General features: G+C 33.7%; 1 protein-coding gene across 2 annotated transcripts in view; it reads left to right on the top strand.

Annotated features, from left to right (window-relative positions):
- LOC577484 (protein sel-1 homolog 1) overlaps window positions 1-17,473 on the top strand; it is a 38,468-nt gene that overhangs the window by 17,166 nt on the left and 3,829 nt on the right. For both annotated transcript variants that reach the window (XM_003727108.3, XM_030998371.1), the window contains exon 17: window positions 6,750-6,872. In XM_003727108.3, coding sequence (XP_003727156.2) covers window positions 6,750-6,872 — 123 coding nt within the window. The remainder of the gene's footprint in view (window positions 1-6,749; window positions 6,873-17,473) is intronic.

The raw sequence follows: 17,473 nt of genomic DNA, 5'->3' as shown, positions 1-17,473 counted from the left end.
ATGGCAGTGCCACTAGGGAGTAAGCTGGTGTATGATTTGTTTGATGTGAAAATAGCAAGATTTTTCTTTTGGAAAAAATACACATTTGTAAGGGTTCATAACTTCATAGATGTGGAAAGTTGATCCAATTTTATTATAAATAGGCCCTGTTTTGCCATGAAAAGCAGGGATTGGACAACAACACATCAAACGTTTAAAAGTTGATTGTGGTTATATGGCCTCCTGATGAACTTGAGAGACACAATCTTTGAGGTGCATGTCTAAAGGGATTTCAGGCGTAATGATGTGTTTACGCAAACATTTATTTCTAGGTTCCTCATTATGAGTGACTGTCATTGTGCTTTTATTTGAATTATTTAGTCTATATTGCGAAGAATGTTAGGAAATATATGAAAGATGGATTTTGAATAAAAGCCATTATTGATCTGTACCTGATAAAAGAATAGCCTGAGACTAACTCAAGATATGGACAGGTATATGATATACATTAGAATACTCTCTCCTAGCTCTTATAAATTCAGGAAGTTCAACAGAGAAGTGATAGATGAGTTGAAATTGGGGAACACTTATTAATCACGTCATGTCAATAAACAATTTTCACTCAGAATGTTTGTACAAAGACATGAATGTCTACACTAATATCTCGTTTATGAGCAGCTCTAAGAGGCTGACTTGAATTCACGTTCAATCAACTTGAAGTAATGTTTGATGGCGATTGATAACTCTATTTGGACCAAATCCCCTCACCAATCCTACTGCTTAACCAAGATCTACCAAATATGCTGTTGAAATGTTAACTATCTTGTCAATCTAACTCTCTCCTCTCTAGAGAATAAGGATCACCAAACAACCAATTGGTATGATCAATGCTAGTAGGTGATGATGCATGTGTGTATTAAATCTAGATTGCTACATGACATTTATCTTGGGGAGGGGGGGGGGGGGGAGGTTGTCACATAACTTGTTTCTTGATGGGAAGGTTGCTACAAAATAGTGTATCTTGAGGAAAAGGTTGCTACAAAAATGTATACTGTATCTTAGAATAAAGGTTGCTACAAATAATAATAATAATAATAATGAACATTACTTGTATAGCGCATATCACTAACACAAAGAAAGTCCCTGTGCGCTTAGGAAAGAACGAAAGAAAGGTAGTGCAGAATAGAAATGAACATTTATGTCTGATACATGAAAAATGTTAATTACAAACAACAATAATGATACGCAAAAACGTGTATCTTGGAGAAAAGGTTGCTACAAAAACGTGCATCTTAGGGAAAGTTTGCTACATAACTTGTATCGTTAGGAAAGATCGAGAGAGATAAAGGGAGATTGGATTCTAATCCTGTGAGTGCACGTGGTAGAATGGAGGACAATGTTAAAGAAGGATTAACAAAAAGGGGATCATTCTGCACAAATCTTCCACAGCGACTTCATGTACATTAAGCATGCAAAACCTTTGTCAAGGAATTAAATGGGAGACTTTACAATCCACTGTCAAAATGATAAATACTTTTTTGAGTCATTTATAATCTCATAATCATAACGACATGATAAAGGACAGAAGACCTCGTATGTGAGCTTACACATTACAATTACATACAAAAGGTACAATCCCTTTGTATGCACAAGCAAAAGAAATTGTACTGGATAAGTTGATATAATTTCTACCTATATTACTAGTAATTCCTGAGGTATAAAGTAGGATGTTGGAGATATGATTTGGTTTAGGAAAAAAAAGACATAAGGGCAAGATTAGTACAAAAATATCAGCATTTAATGTGTTCAAAAATGGAATTGAAATATAATCATCCAGATTGAGTTCATGTGTTGAAGGAATGGATTATCAGTGTTGTACATGTTGTACTGCCGTGACCACACAGTTAACGTTTGGTTTGGTAGGATCACTGTCTCGAGCAACATTTCAAGTTTAAGCAAAGCTATAATTATTCAGAATTTTAGAAGATAGAAAGTGCTTTAAAAATATATTCAGTTAGTATAAAGTACTCTTATGTTGTAGAATTTGTAGTAATGTACATCGTACCTTTAAAAAAAAAAACCTACATGTAGAACACATTGATGCCATTAGATTGAGGTTTATTTCTACCACTAAGTTTTAATAACAGAATCTTGTGAAAAACCTATTAATAATATCATTTGAATGAGTTCCCCAAATCTTGTTGCAAGAAGTTTTACAACTTGTATCTTTGCTATGTGCAGTATCAGTTCATAATAAATTGTTTACACCTACATGTAGATATATATATATATATATATATATTTTTTTTTTTTTTTTTAAAGTACATGTACATGTACATTTAGTACAATCATATAATTCAGAAAGAATCCCATCAATTTTTTCTTTTAGTTATTTATCTCTTGTCTTTAATATTGATTAAAGCCTTCTTAATCACCGTATAGGTCTGTCCCCAGAAATATTCACAATCACCTGGTTTTATGTGGGTCAGAGATAATATGGTCTTAAGATGTAAATTACATGGATTTGGTTTAAACTGCACGTGGATGTTTCCTCCATTACATGTGGGCAGTGATTGAGTTGATTGGTCCTGCAGATCAAAATGATTTCCGGGGGTTGTTTTGTGACCATCTTAAAGACTTAGTGAATCAGATAGAAAATTTCTAAAATGCATCTAGACCTAATTAAGATTTTCAAATTAATTTGGAATGGAGGCATACAGTGAAAACTTTCAATAGATAATTTATTATTTTTAGTGTAAAATATGCTCCGATCTCAACCTCTCAACCTAAACATGATCACTTCTTGTATATTTGTGTTGTTAGGGTAATGGGTCAGATGAAAAATTTGTTATCCCCAGTTATACAATGAAAGATATGGCCCAATACAAATATAAACATACTGTACAAAACCAGTAAACAGTCTGAGACCTTTTTATAGTAGATTGGCAAGTATTTGTATGTTTTTGTTGCTCAAATATTATAACAAATGTTTGTTAGCTGATTCAAACTGTTTTTCAACTAGATTTGGATATGAATTGCCTGTAGACAAAAAAGTTCAATAGAATAAAGGTAATGTAGCTTTAATATGATATCTTTATGTGCAGTATTTAATAGGCCCTTTCAAAACCTGTTTGAAAAATCCAGGTTTCTTTTTACAAGTGGCTGTAAATTATCTGCAGACTTAGGAAATGACCCAAGATGGTTTATTGTGTTTACTGTAGCAACGAGAGAATAATTTATTACACTGGCATTTAACTACTGACAGAGGGAAAGCTGTCCACTTAAGAAGAAAAATGGCTCTGCCCCTTTTGTGAAGTTTCATATACCCTGGTACTGGATTTATTTTACATGCAGTCAATATTGCAGAGTTTAAGGCTGTATAGATTAATGTGAATTATAATTTATAACATTATTGAGGCTTACCCATTGGCGAAAATCATGCTGCCCAGTAAAAATCAAGAAGCATAGATTTGCCCTTTAATATCTAATTGAAACACTTATGAACACTTTTAAAAACAAAAAGCATCTGGGCTCTGAGAAAATTAGAGGATGAATTTAAAGCCTTGTGCTCTTTTGTCAAGTAAATTGTGCAGCTTTAGGGACCTGGTAAATTTAAAAACAGTCTGATTAAGGAGATATGTTGAAAATATTATCTCAGAAAATATAACAGACCTATATCTTATCTAGAATCCACCTTTTCATGTGGGGCCATCACGGGTGGTATGTTAATGATGTATTCCTATAATGAAATTTTCTCTCCATTTATACTTAAGTAACCTTTTTTCAAGCTCTTTATTTCTATGACTTCATGAGAAATTAGTATTTGTTTTATTGCAAGTACACATTTAGACATCAAAGTAGGAAGTACATTTCATTTGATGAGGTCCAAAAGGGAGTTAACTGATGCAATTTTACACAGATTATTTTAATGCCCTTCTGGCTTTTTAACAGATGATTTGAATCAATCATTTATTGTTAGTTGAGTGATAAGGGAAAATATTAGCTCTTTTGTTTTAATATCAGGCTTTCTATCTTTTTCTGAAAATTGTAATGAATACATGTTAATCATATTTTATTAATCATATTTATTGTAACTGTCTGTGATTATTTCTTTTTAAAAATTGATTTGTAAAAAACAAAATTCTGAATGGATAATGAATGCTTAATTTCAATTTTATTTTTTAAACCTTTAAATAAAGATAGGCTCGGAACTGTGTTTTATTGTCAAATGTAATCCTAGATGATTTTTGCCCAAATTTGATCTGAAATAATTTTTAGAGAAAGTGTGCAATAAATCATAAATCACAATATGTATATTTGTACTTCTATTTTTATTTTGTTTACCCTTATGATTATACCTTAAATATTGACATGTATTGTAATACAGTACAAAATATTTCTTTCCTTAGCTCCTGGCATGCTGTTTAATGTAGCAGAGCCGGATACAAGTTCTTTTATTACATCAATAATCCATAAATAAACTTACAGTCTCCTCAGACAAATCTATCACTTGCATTCCTCCACATACCTGAGTACAGGTGTATGTCATCAGCCTTCAAAGAGACTAGAGCATTAAAACATTAAACCTAGAAGTGCTCGCAAAAGAAAACATAGTTAATGTCATAAATTTTCTGTTTTGTGTTGCACCTGTTATTAAAAGTGGGGTCGAAGACATAAGCAAGTTTAGATACCTGGATATATTCACTAAGCCCATTTACATATCCCAAGCACCATTTGAAAAATCGTTGGGTTTTGTGGACAGCCATTTACACTATTGGAAGAACCCATAAAAAGCGTTGAGTGTTTGCTCATACTGATGTTTGGGTGAGTAAAGGGCACATGCGCAACTTTTCGCTACACGGCGTGAGATCGCACAAGAGCGAGGATAGTCGTGTGACGAGAAACCCGCATCGTACCAAAGTAAAAAGTTTAATTTACACTGCAAAAGTCGCTGAAATTTCGGCAGACATGTTTTATTCTGGTTTTTTCCCAGTTAGTTAATTAGTTTGGTCTTTCCCAGTTAGAATCATGAACAGACATTTTGGTAGTTTTTTCAGTCTCATCAGCGCCTTTGATTAGGCGACTAGATATTGGCGCTTTATAAATACCTGGATTGGAATCGGAATTGGAATTGTTGTGTTTGCTGGTAGTTGCACGAAACACCAGAAAGTGAGAACAGTCAACGATTTGCATGCAATGTAAATGCACCTATTCCTTACATACATGTAAATCTAGTGGGAATGTAGCATCCAGGAAGAGGGATGGCTTTCCAAAAGCCCATGATCCTTTGAAAATCAGGGCAAGGGACGGAGGATAGAGGAGTTATTTTGTAATCAACATCTTTGTGTTTTTCATGATGCCGCCACTATTGTTTAGTAGCATGATTTTTCATAGATTTTCTATTGTTTTTGTAGTGGAATATGAATTATTTGACTTGATTTGATTTGATTAGATAAGTGAATGATTTTGATACCCCTTCCCCTCCCCTCCCCTCCCCTCTCCTCCCCTCAAATATTTATTTGAAAGTGTTAACTATAAATAGTGTCCACTTGAGTGTAGATACTAGATATATATATATAACATAACTTTATCATTAAAAAAATAATAATAATAAACAATCACTTGTGTGCCTGGTACTTGGATATGAAGTTAACCCTCTTTATTTAACCTGTTGGACCTGTAAAAATAAATTACATTAGCATCAAAAAGACAGTTCCGCACATGGGATCTAAGAATGACAGCAGTTCAATAACAGTACTTAAACATTATAAATGATTTCATTTATATTACAGTAAAAAGCTTGCATTAGCAATATTTGGGTCACACATGTATTGGTGAATAACTAATTTTTAGAATGGCAAGGAAAAAAAAGAGAGAAACAATGCCCTCTTCCCCATCAGCTGTAATTACATTTTGATTGGTTATTTGATATTTTTCATTTGTTTTAATTGAGACTTAGGTTTTTTAATTGAAATTGAATCCTTGGATTTTATCTCCTCACAGTATTATTCCTGCCTCTGCTACCATACCCTTTCAATGAATTAATAACTTAAAGAAAGAGATATTCATTTGACCTATAAACACTGATTAATACACTTCAAAACAATTTACTCTGGATCAGTAGAATTAGTGTTGATGGAAATCACTGGGGGAGGAATTGGAATTTTAACCAAAGAACTATTCACAGTCTTGATGTTTATTTACATGTGAACCTAGAAATTAAAAGGTTTACCCAGAAGAGGGAAGCGTAGTCATATGCTTGTAATTCTTGCTCGATATTTTAGTTGATACTGAATTCAAAGTTTTTCAAACCAAAAATAATATCTGAATTATTTGTAGTGAAATTTTTAATTATAAAGGGATCATGATTATCAATGAATCAATTTCATTATTATTCCCTAAAAGGGCATGTGGGCAGACCCCCTCCCCCATATATCTTTACTGCAAATGTGTTTTTTTGAAGGTTTTTTCCCCACCAAAAGCATTCATGTTATAGCAGTAAGACTTGTGAATTACATGCATGTTAAAACAAAATTTGTAAATTGTCAGGCTTTCAGCTGGGAAACTACTGCACAGTTTTTTTTAAAAAGAATCACCACATAGACACTTTGTGATGCATTTCATGCAGAATCTTCACCTGTGAAAAAAATGAATAGATACTGATAATTCAAAATCTGAAAACAGTTTGTATGAAAGTATTTAGCTGTATTATAACATACTATGTTTATATGAATTAATTTTTGTGACAATGTTTTATTGATAACTTTTAGGACATCCATTTGGCGAAGCGTTTCTACGACATGGCAGCGGAGGCGAGCCCTGATGCTTATGTACCTGTTATGCTGGCCTTGATGAAGCTAGGTGGCGTCTATGCTTGGGAGTACATGCAAGCGGTGAGTTAAAACATGTTGTAGATCGGTCTCTGGTCAATAAAGAAGTTGCTTGTCTTGGCATCCACTCTAGAATTCAAGGTTCTGGCTTTCAAACCATTCAAGACTCAACAAAAGAGGGCACTGTTGTACAAAACAGAACAGAGCCATCTCAGAAGTATAAACACTTTCCATTGTAGACAGTGTTATATGGTGAGAAAATGCAACTTTGGTAATGTCAGTGAGTACCAAGAGTCTGTGTTATTTATTGATGGAAATATTGGTTGTGTATGTTATAAAGCAGGTTGGTGGTCATTTATTTTATCCTTTTACATCAATCTTTATTAGGATTAATGATGCATTTATTGAAAGAAGCCATATTGTTTACATATGAAATGATATATGTACTTTATGATGATGATTGAAAATATTGACATACAATGTACATGCATAGCCCATTAGGCTGCATAAATTGTAAGTCAGCAAGAAGACTAGCTAGTCATTTGTCTTTCATTTTAAATTTATACCCATTAGTTTAAATTACCTTATTTTCCACTTTGCCACCTTTCATTTCCTACGATATACATGGAGTAAGACCACATTAAATATTTGAAAGATATTATTATTGATATTAGTGTAAATTTAGACTAACAGTGCTTATGTGAACTATGAAAAATAACCAAAATTGAAATTAACCATTTATCCATTTGCTGAAAAATGCGTCACAAGAACAAATTTTAAAGGAAAATTAGAGATATGCTTGTGAAAAAGATATGTGAAGAAAAAAAATATTTCATTTTCAGAATCCTTTTCCAATGTCATCTTATATCTCTAAGTTTTGTTGCTCTTCCTAACCCAGCACTATCAGTTTTTGTCTGTGAATCTTTCTCTAAAAATCTGCCCATTTTTAAAATCTTTTTTTATCTGCCCCTCCTAATTTACTAGCTAAATTGTTCTTGTGATACATCATTTTTTTCTACTTCCATTTCAAGAAATAAGTTTAAGAAAACTCACTTTACAGACATCTTTCAATTTTAAACATTGTAGAAACCTTTTTTTTGTAAATTATATCGTATATGTCACAATGCTCAGCTGGACGTGTACTAAAGGAAGTTAACCCTCTTGAAAGCCTCTGATATCTTTCTGGGAGTGGAGTGACCAAATATACATATATACACCTATTAAACTTTACTATCGGGAAGCTGCTACAGATGCTAGAATACTGCCAGTTATGAATGTGTATGGCCTCTAGATGGTCGTGCAGAAATCACTCACATGTGTCCATTAGAGTATTAATGTTAAAAGGACAATCAGTCAGCATATTGAGCAAAGGAGTCTGGCTCTTTTTGAAGATTGCTTTCCCATGTGGGTTGGAAGTCTGAAGACTGCTTTCAACATCTTTCTGGCTTTTATGATGCCTGATTGTGTGTCCATTCTGCATTCTACTGAGAGTGCAATCATTAGAAGTCAATAACCCATTGTGTGAGAGACTGGACCTTTAAAGATTTTTTTATATTTTATATAAAATGGCCACCTTTCACCATTTCTATTCTTAAATTCACAAAAATGGCACAGGACACATGATAAGACAAATATGTACATGATGGGCTTATGTTGTTGTTGTTGTTTCTTCTTTCTTAAAGGGGACGTCTACCTTAATATTAACTTGATTTAAATAGGAGCAGTCAACTTTCAAGAGAAACTAGTCATCAAATTTTTAAAGATAAATTTGAGAAAAAAAGGGACCAAGTTATGAATTCTGTTTAAGTTATGTAGATGACAGTACTTATGAGCAACTGTGTGACTTCCTCTGCCCTCTTTGTGAGATATTGAGAATGATGGGAAAATGTAAATGTGTGATTTTTATGTGCATTTAGGCATTGATAAATATAATCCCAGGAAGGTATCAGAGACATTTGACAGGGTTAACATCCTAATAGTTCACATGCAGACATATCCAAGAGCTTCAACTGTAGTTCACATAATCCTCTTGGCGGGGGTAAGAAGAACAGAGGTACATGTACCTTACCATGGCCATTAATAGCTTTCAGCACAGATACACCATGAACACAACATGTACTGAGGGAATGTTAAAGATGGGAAAGAGAGAGAGAGAGAGAGAGACCTTAAATTGCTTTTGTGATGGCTTTGTTATGCTTGCTTCTTCACATTTAAACTAACAAGGATTTTAATGGTACAGTACACAATTGTGGTCTAGACTATGGCCGTAGTTCCTCAAATAGCTGTTATTGTCTTCTAATTTGCACATGAATGTTTGAAAGGAAGTTGAAACACTAGACTTCATTCACGCCATGATGTTTACCACAAACTATTTTTATTCTTTTGATTGATGAATTTCATAGTGTAATATTTCATAATGACCTTGAACTCTCCAGTGAGGAAATAGCTTGCCCTTTTTTGCCGGACGGGTCTCTCCCCCCACACAGAAACACAATCATCCATTGATCATTTCTCTTCTATTACTTAAGTAGACCATGGAGATAGCCCCACCCCCCCCCCCCCTCTCCTCCCCTATGTAGCCTTACTCTTCAATACCCATGTACTTTGAGTTCTCTGCCATGTTATGATGTCTTCTTGAATAGAGCTATCAACCAATTCTCCCCTGATTGGAGCTTAGGGACCGACACATGCAAGTTGCCTCTACTCCTAAGCAGCGACTAAGTGGCGTAATTCTAGCTCCTTTATGAGGCAAATTATCTCTAAATATGGCTTCCACCGTTGCATTTCATCTAAAGACTCTTCTAATAGTTCAGTGATTATTGTAATGCATTGCATTATAGTATTTGGAGACATCTTGTGTCTGGCAGAGTCGAGTGTTTTCTGACAGTGGCTCCAATGCAATGCATATGGTAATGATTGAATTAGCTTCTTCTTCTATTTTTTTTTACAACAAGACATTGTTTTTCAAAAGTGCAACTATTTTCAAGTTATCACAGAAAATGCGTATTCCATTTTTATCTGTGAAATCATAAATGAAGCCCACCTCTTTGTGCAATATGACTTAATTGTGTGTAGATAATTTAACTCAGACTCAGGCCAAAAGTGTGGGGAAAAAAAGAATTATCAACTTCATTCATTGTGAAACTGAATTTAAACTAACAATTTACAACTAAATTATAGTTATCCTTTGGACTCTAAGTTGTTTCATTAATGTAGAGCACAAAGCTGAAAATACACACATATAACATGTGATTTAAGCTTCTACCAACTCAAAGATTTAGCACTAAGAAATCTTGCACCCACTCCTGTGGACTTTCTCAAGCCACCCTCTACAATTCCTTTTAAAAAAAATGACTTTGGAAAAATATTCTTTTTGTAGTCAAGATTGAAAAAGCCCAAAAGACTAAAAGCTTTAACAAATTCGCCAATTTGTAAATAGACCACCATCTATAAGCTCATCATACAGTGCAGTGTGCTTTCTTGTCTCCATTTAGGATTATTTTCCTGTACAGTTTTCTGTATTTTCAACAAAAAAATTCTCAGTCACTTTCAGTTTTTCTGAATTCTCAGTAGAAGCAATGATTGAATTTTCCCTTGTGATATGCTGAGATAACACGCTGTGATTAAATGAATCTCTAATATCATTTATTATACCCTGTTGGCAGTTGTGTCCTCCTGTGTAACATGTATCTTGTGGCTTGACTTGCAAGCATAACATGTAGTGACGTTTTCCTCAAAGTTGCATATACAAAACATTCTTTATATGATATGTAGACAGTTTTAATGTTATTTCCTTGTAAGTTTTTTTGTTATATTAATTTTTCTTGTTTGTTTGTATTTGGGTTCTATTTAGTGGTTCAAAGGTTCCTTTTTAACCCTGTCATTTCTTTATATTACTTACCACACTTCTAATGCTCTTTCCACTGATACCGTTTTTCATATTTACTGCTGAAAGCAAATTGAGTCCGGATTAAGTCCAGATCAATAGTTCTGCACCCAAAATCCTGCTCACAGCAGCAAGACCACATCACATCTGCTATATGCATTTGTTCCTATGGTTTCTGAGGTCTTCTTTTAAGAAAGGCCCACCAAATTGGACTTTCCGAACAAAGGTTTTAGATTTAAACCGTTTAATTGTAATGCAATACTTTTTGTAATGAGTTAACCCATGTTATATCAGTGTTCAAAATCAAGAGAAAATATTGAGCTTTTGGCATTGGGACCGTGGGCAAAGAGGATGGAAACATAGAAACAGAAAATCATAGCATAACATCAAAGGATATCATTTGGAAATATAGAATAGAAGATGATGAAAGAAAAACACAATTAATACCATAAGTAAATGTAGAGAGAGAAATCGATAAACAGATAAGAGTAAAAAATATTATAAGGGAAGATTGAAAAGATGCTGACAGAAGGATTGAAACAAATGATGAAAAAAGGAAATGATAGAACGAAAACAAAGAATAACATGGAAATATAGAAGAGAGAGGATGAAAGAGTAATTAAAGTAGAGAGTAACACAAGGAGATATGGAAAGAGAAAATAATTGAAGAATACAAACAAAGAATGAAATAAGGAAAGGGAAGAGACAATGATAGGAGGATAAATACAAGATAGCATTTTAAAGGAAAGACAAAAACACCATAATAGAAGTATCAGATTAAAGATAAACATAAGGACAAAAATTAACGAGAAAATGATTGAAGCATAAAACAAATAATAAAAACATGAGAAAATGTAGAAAGAGAAAATTATAAAAGCATAAAAAGGATTTAACTGCATGTATAGGGACCGTCAACCCCCTTTCTTTTTGGGTCATTGTTAATGTATTCATTCTATTGTACTGGAACATGATATATCATGGGGTGAGATCACTTTAAAAATGTATCCACCATTTCCATTTCTATTGAATTGCAGGAAAACTTTTATTGTGGGTGTAAAAGCACCAACAATACTTTCTTTCCTTACCAATCAACGAAGCCGGAGGCTAGGGGAAGGGAAGATGTTGAATAGCTTTAATTTAATGGAAAATATGACCAGTGGAGAATAGAAGTCTCTCTCTCTCTCTCTCTTTTCTCTCTTTTTGTCTCTACCTTGATGACATTTGTATCTTTGGAGTGGGTTAGTGCACTTTCATATTCCATTATCCAGATTCAAACCATGAAAAGCATATTTGATAATTTGTGTCTCTACAGTATAGACCCTAACAATCCTTAGCAAGATTTTAAAGTGATTTCTTTTGGTCTTGTGCAAGTTTATGTCTTTATTTTTGCCAAAAGCGATTGACCTGGCTTTGAAAATTGTATTTGATGGAAGAAGTCATCGCTGCTGTTCTCATATGAGATGTATTTATGATGGGGTAAGATCTCAGGGCTTTTTTCTTCTCCTGCTTCTTTTCTGTCTGTTTTCTTTGATTTCAGGGGGCGGATGTAAGATTTGTGCAGTATTGCACTAAGAAGGATTTTTAAGTCTTTGTTTTTTAATGTGTTTACTTTCTTTGATTTTATTCAAATAAAGTATTTAATGATGATGATTTATGTAGATTTTATTGTATTTGCATTTTCAAATAACTCTCCAAATGAAATACTGCTTCTGTATAGTAATAGGAATATAGGATATTCACAACCAAATCCTGGTGTAACAATACATCTACATAGTTCACACAGACATTGTAAGGAAATAAGCATTCAATATTTTGTCTTCAGGTTCATCATTTAGCTACACACTCCTACCCTTTTAGAAATTCTATCCTGTTTCTTCAAGGAATTTTGATACTTAATGCATTCTAGATAAGACCATCTCATACAGTGTACATGTACATGTACATGTAACTTTATTTCAAAGTTCATGGTTTTGCCTGAAGCCTGTGAAAGCATAAAAGGTTTTTGGTTTCATGTAAAAAGTAAAGCCTTTTAATTAGGCCATGTTGTCTAGTATAAATATTCCATAATTAAGCGTAAGTATCTAGTCTTTATACCTTCCGTAATCCAGTCAGTTCTGAAGTATGGTTTAGGCTTTGATATTGATCCCAAAGATATGCATGTAAATTGAAATTAGAATTGTGGCTCGAGAAAGGGTTGTTATGGTTTACCTTCTTGTTCTTGTCCTTCAGTTTGCCCGTAATCTCAAGTATTTAATCTGTTAAGTAGCCCATCCCCAAGCTAGTAGATGCTCTTTTGAAATGCATCTTGTTAGGTCGTTCAGAGCGAGGTCTTTTAGATATTTAGGAAATATGCGTGCGGAGCTATACAATACAAACCTACAATATAATACATGTATGTTATTTGACTCAAATGCAATTTCAAAATGAAAAGAAGAGAATGTCATTCATTATTTTTGTTTAATTTTCTGAAAAGGATCATCCCACAGGTATGTTCTGCCCCAGAAGTTGAAGTAAGAGAATGAATGAATTTAGTAAAAAGGGATCCTCCCTTAGTTGCATTTTGGCCCCAAAGTTGATTACTTTTAATTTTTAAAGTGATGTTTGATGGATACAATGGTTGATGGAAAGTTTTGGAAACAATGACCATTGTGTTGAAAGTTACATTGAGACGAAGGCCTCTAGTAGACAAAAGCAGTACTAAATTTTCCCATAGATTTAAATTTGATGGATAGTTTGCTTCATGTGTCTACAGCTACATGTACATATACATGTACCGGGTAGGTAGAATCGGCCCATACACCCACACACAGTTTCAAGAAAGCCCAGGTCCCCTGTACTTGCACACTTTGATGATAAGAAGATAAGAATGAAGTCCAAAAGAGTTGTCAGTTATTAAACCAAGCCAATCTTTTTTCTTTTTTTTATCATTGCCTGCCTGCAAATCAATGTTGTGCCCCCCCCCCTCAAAAAAAGGAATAATGATGATTATGAAAATGATTATAATTATAATAATCATAATGACAATCATAATCATAATAATAAAATAAAAAAGAATAATAGTAATAGTAATAATGATGATGATCATGATGATGATGATCATAATGATGATGATTATAATTATAATTATAATTTTAATTAATAATAATAATTATAATTATATAATTATTATTTTTATTATCATTATAATAGTAATAATGATAGTGATGATGATGATAATGGTGATGAGAGGGGAGATTCGATTTGATTTGATAAGAAGGGATACGCTTTAGAATAGGGGGGAGAAGGAAACTTAGAAGGGGTTGTAGGGTGTATGTTCACATCTAATCATGATTCTGTCCACTGAGAGTCAGAGGAGCATTATCTTATGTACTGTCCTCAAAGAGTTAATGCCCTTCTGGCTCTCAGCAGATAATGTATTTGGAATATAAAGAAGTAAGAGAAAGATAACTTGTTGTAAATTTCAAGCCTGATTTACATGTACACATGTACATGTATGAACCTATACTGCATACGTGACATTTTTATATGCCACACAAATGTTATACCTGTGCCATATTGTACATATGATTATCTTGGGATAGATATACCAAAGGGTTCAAAATTATTCACCAAGTGAAAAATTAATGTATACTGTTGTTAAAAGGGTTGCCATGAAGCTAATCAAGACTTTAAATGGGTACTTTTACAAAGCCATTGTGTTGCACAAAGCAATCCTTCCCTCAGACCATTGGTTACTGTTTTGTGCAAAAGTGCACTTGTGGCAAGTGAGTGACCATGCAGCAACTTCAAGGCAAAGAAAGCAAGCATAGTTTTAATAGAGCCATTTGTACTGCATTGCTGTCATTTGCTCTCAAAGTGCACAAATTTTGTTTTATTTTGGATGAAATATATCCTACAGGCGTATGAAAATATAACAACAATGTTCTCAGTATTCACTCTTTTGACAGGTGTGAAAGTCTGTTTACAATTCATTTGGAAAGCATCTTGTTGGAAAATGAGACATGATAAATTCCATCAATCTTTTTGAGTATTAGCTAGCTGGACGAGCAAATCAGGTTTGATGCCTTTCTTTGGGAGATATTGAGTAACAAATTGTAGTTTGTTACAGATAATACTATTACTTACAATGAATTTTTTCTCCCAAAAAGAAAAGGTATCAACCATTGTTTGTTGGATTTTAATAAAATTATTAATAAAAATTGAAAAACTATGTGCTAAACTTTTGACATCAACTTCGAAACAGATCTTTTGTATATAAATATGTTATAAAGGGTGAAATATTATTTATGATAACATACATTGTATGTTTAGAATTAATGTGAATTGAAGAACATATACAGGTGTATTGCTGTTTTTTCCTATATCAGAAGATTGAAACACTATCAAACCTGTCAAGTTCATGACATGTACATTGTTGTTTCTGGTGAAGAAATTTTGAGCACTCACTAATCCTTGAGATATGCCACTTAAAGTACAACAGCCTTATATATTACAAACACTTGTATCTAAGGAGCATCTATTATCCACAGTGTCAACATACTGTAAGGCTCCATGACAATATCAGTATGGTATCCTTGAAGAGAAAAGAGCCCAACATGTTGTTTCCTCTCACGTGTTAACCATCAACAGCTTATTCACACTAGAGAGAAAGTGTCCAATATTCTTATTGAGAAATGTTTTATTGCATAAAGAAACGTGGTGTAGTGAAAGGGGCATACATATATCATAAGAATGTCAGATAAACTAGAATGAAGTTCTACTTTTAAGGAGATCAGTTTACTTCATCCATATATATGTTTATCTCATGTCAGGGCTTTGTTTGAGGATGCAGAGTAACAACTGGTGTTGGTCAGATCAGCACTCCCTCGTGATAATCCTCACCCAGTCCCAATCATATACAGATTGCATTTCATATGGTGCTCCTTCTGGTGATGGAACCTAAAACCTTATTGAGCTTTCCTTCATTATGATGCTTAAACCTGATTTCGCCCCACAACATTTCAGTGTACAGATGATGTCCAGCCTAGAAATGGTTCATTACCTGTTATCACTCGTTGTATAGCTATGCAATCAGTTTTGCTGGTGTGAATGAGGGGGGAGATACCACAGGGATAAAGCTCAAGTGTCAAGCATTATGTTTGTGGGCTATTTTCACCATCCGTTAAGCCCAGTTGATCACACACTGCAAGGCGCTGATTGGAGACACATCATCAACCATCTGAAATTCACACCTTCACTAAAAACTTGGGCTGTCTTTGCATTTTAAAGGAACTCTTTGATGTTTACAATGGAAAATGAAAGTGGTTGAATTCTGCATTTTAGGACTTTCCAACCATTCTAAAGCCATTAATAATAATAATAGCTAGTTCTTATATAGCGCTTTTCAGGACCGAAGGCCCTCTCAAAGCGCTTTACAGATATATATATTATTACCCCGGTCATAGGATTCAGGCTTACCCGCACACAATATATGACTACTGAATACCCTCATTCTCGTAGACTTTGATGCAGTAGCGACCTTGTCCCATAGACGATGGGTTAAAATGTTTGGTTAATAATGTCAGAAAGTTTCAAGTAATGTGTACTTTTGGTTACTACAAGTATTTTTTTTTTAAAGCATATTTGTTTTTGTTTTAATTTTTCCTTGGTTGTGTTTTTTTGTAATGCACATTGATACAAAATTGCCTTGATTTATTTGCAAATTCTTTCTTTTAAAAGTTATAATTTACTAGATATTTACTTTTCGCTGTCTTCTCTCAGGTAGTAAAATCAAAGATTATTTCTTGAAATAATAGATTATTCTGTTTATAGAAACAAAAAAACATGATTATAATCATTGCTTTGGAATAGGAGTAAAACAGTAAAAAAAAAAAATGTAATACTGCCGCTATCATCAACAAATTGACATAATTTCTGGAAGTTGTTTGATTTTTGCATTCATCATATTGAACCAGGCTGCATGAAATGTACTCTCCCTTTTCTTCTCCAGATCATGTTATCTGTGCAATTGAAATTAGTTTTCTAATAGTACAGATATCACTTTAAAGTTATTGCATACTTTAACACTTTATGGTCACCATTCTGTTCTGTTTTACATATTTTCAAGGGAAGAGAGACAGAGAGAGAGAGAGAGAGAGAGAGAGAGGAAGGGGGAAAAGATGAGTTGTTGCTTAGTAATGCTTATTTAACAAAATAATTATCTTGTCAAAATAGAGTTTGTCTCGTCTGTAACTGTGAGGCACTCAGACCATGAAATGGGAGGAAATTGGGGCACTGATGTTAGTATTCTGGAAGGTTAATAAATGGCCAAGGCATTGTGGAGAATTTTAGAGCGGAATAATTTCGCATGTCTGCAGACGGTCTGGGCAGGTGGTATAAGAGATATCTCAGGGGTAATGTGTTGTTTATCCACTATAATGTGCTGAAGATGGACTCCAACATAGAATGTTGCTTTAGATTTGTTTCTGTCGAGAAGTGCATAGTTCAGGGAATTTAGGGGTTTTCTTAAAGAGGAACTTCTTGAAAGGAGGTCATTGATAAGCTGAGAGTCAAGATGGTTCCAGGAAAAGGGATGAATTTGTAGGTCACCAGACAAAAGAACATGTCTTGCTGATGATTGGGAACACTTGGTTCACATATGGCAGTTTTCCCCCCATGGAGATTTCCACCATCACAAACTAATTATCGCTCTTCAATAGTTGTCAGGACTCAAATATACTTTCCCAGTAATAGACAACCTCACATAAATTTTGGACCCATAGAAATTCTGTGGTTCCTT

Source organism: Strongylocentrotus purpuratus, unplaced genomic scaffold, assembly GCF_000002235.5.
Source record: "Strongylocentrotus purpuratus isolate Spur 01 unplaced genomic scaffold, Spur_5.0 spur5_scaffold_5, whole genome shotgun sequence".
NCBI classification, from domain to species: domain Eukaryota; kingdom Metazoa; phylum Echinodermata; class Echinoidea; order Camarodonta; family Strongylocentrotidae; genus Strongylocentrotus; species Strongylocentrotus purpuratus.
The sequence above is the reverse complement of the archived record's forward strand: the minus strand, read 5'-3'. Positions and strand labels throughout refer to the sequence as shown.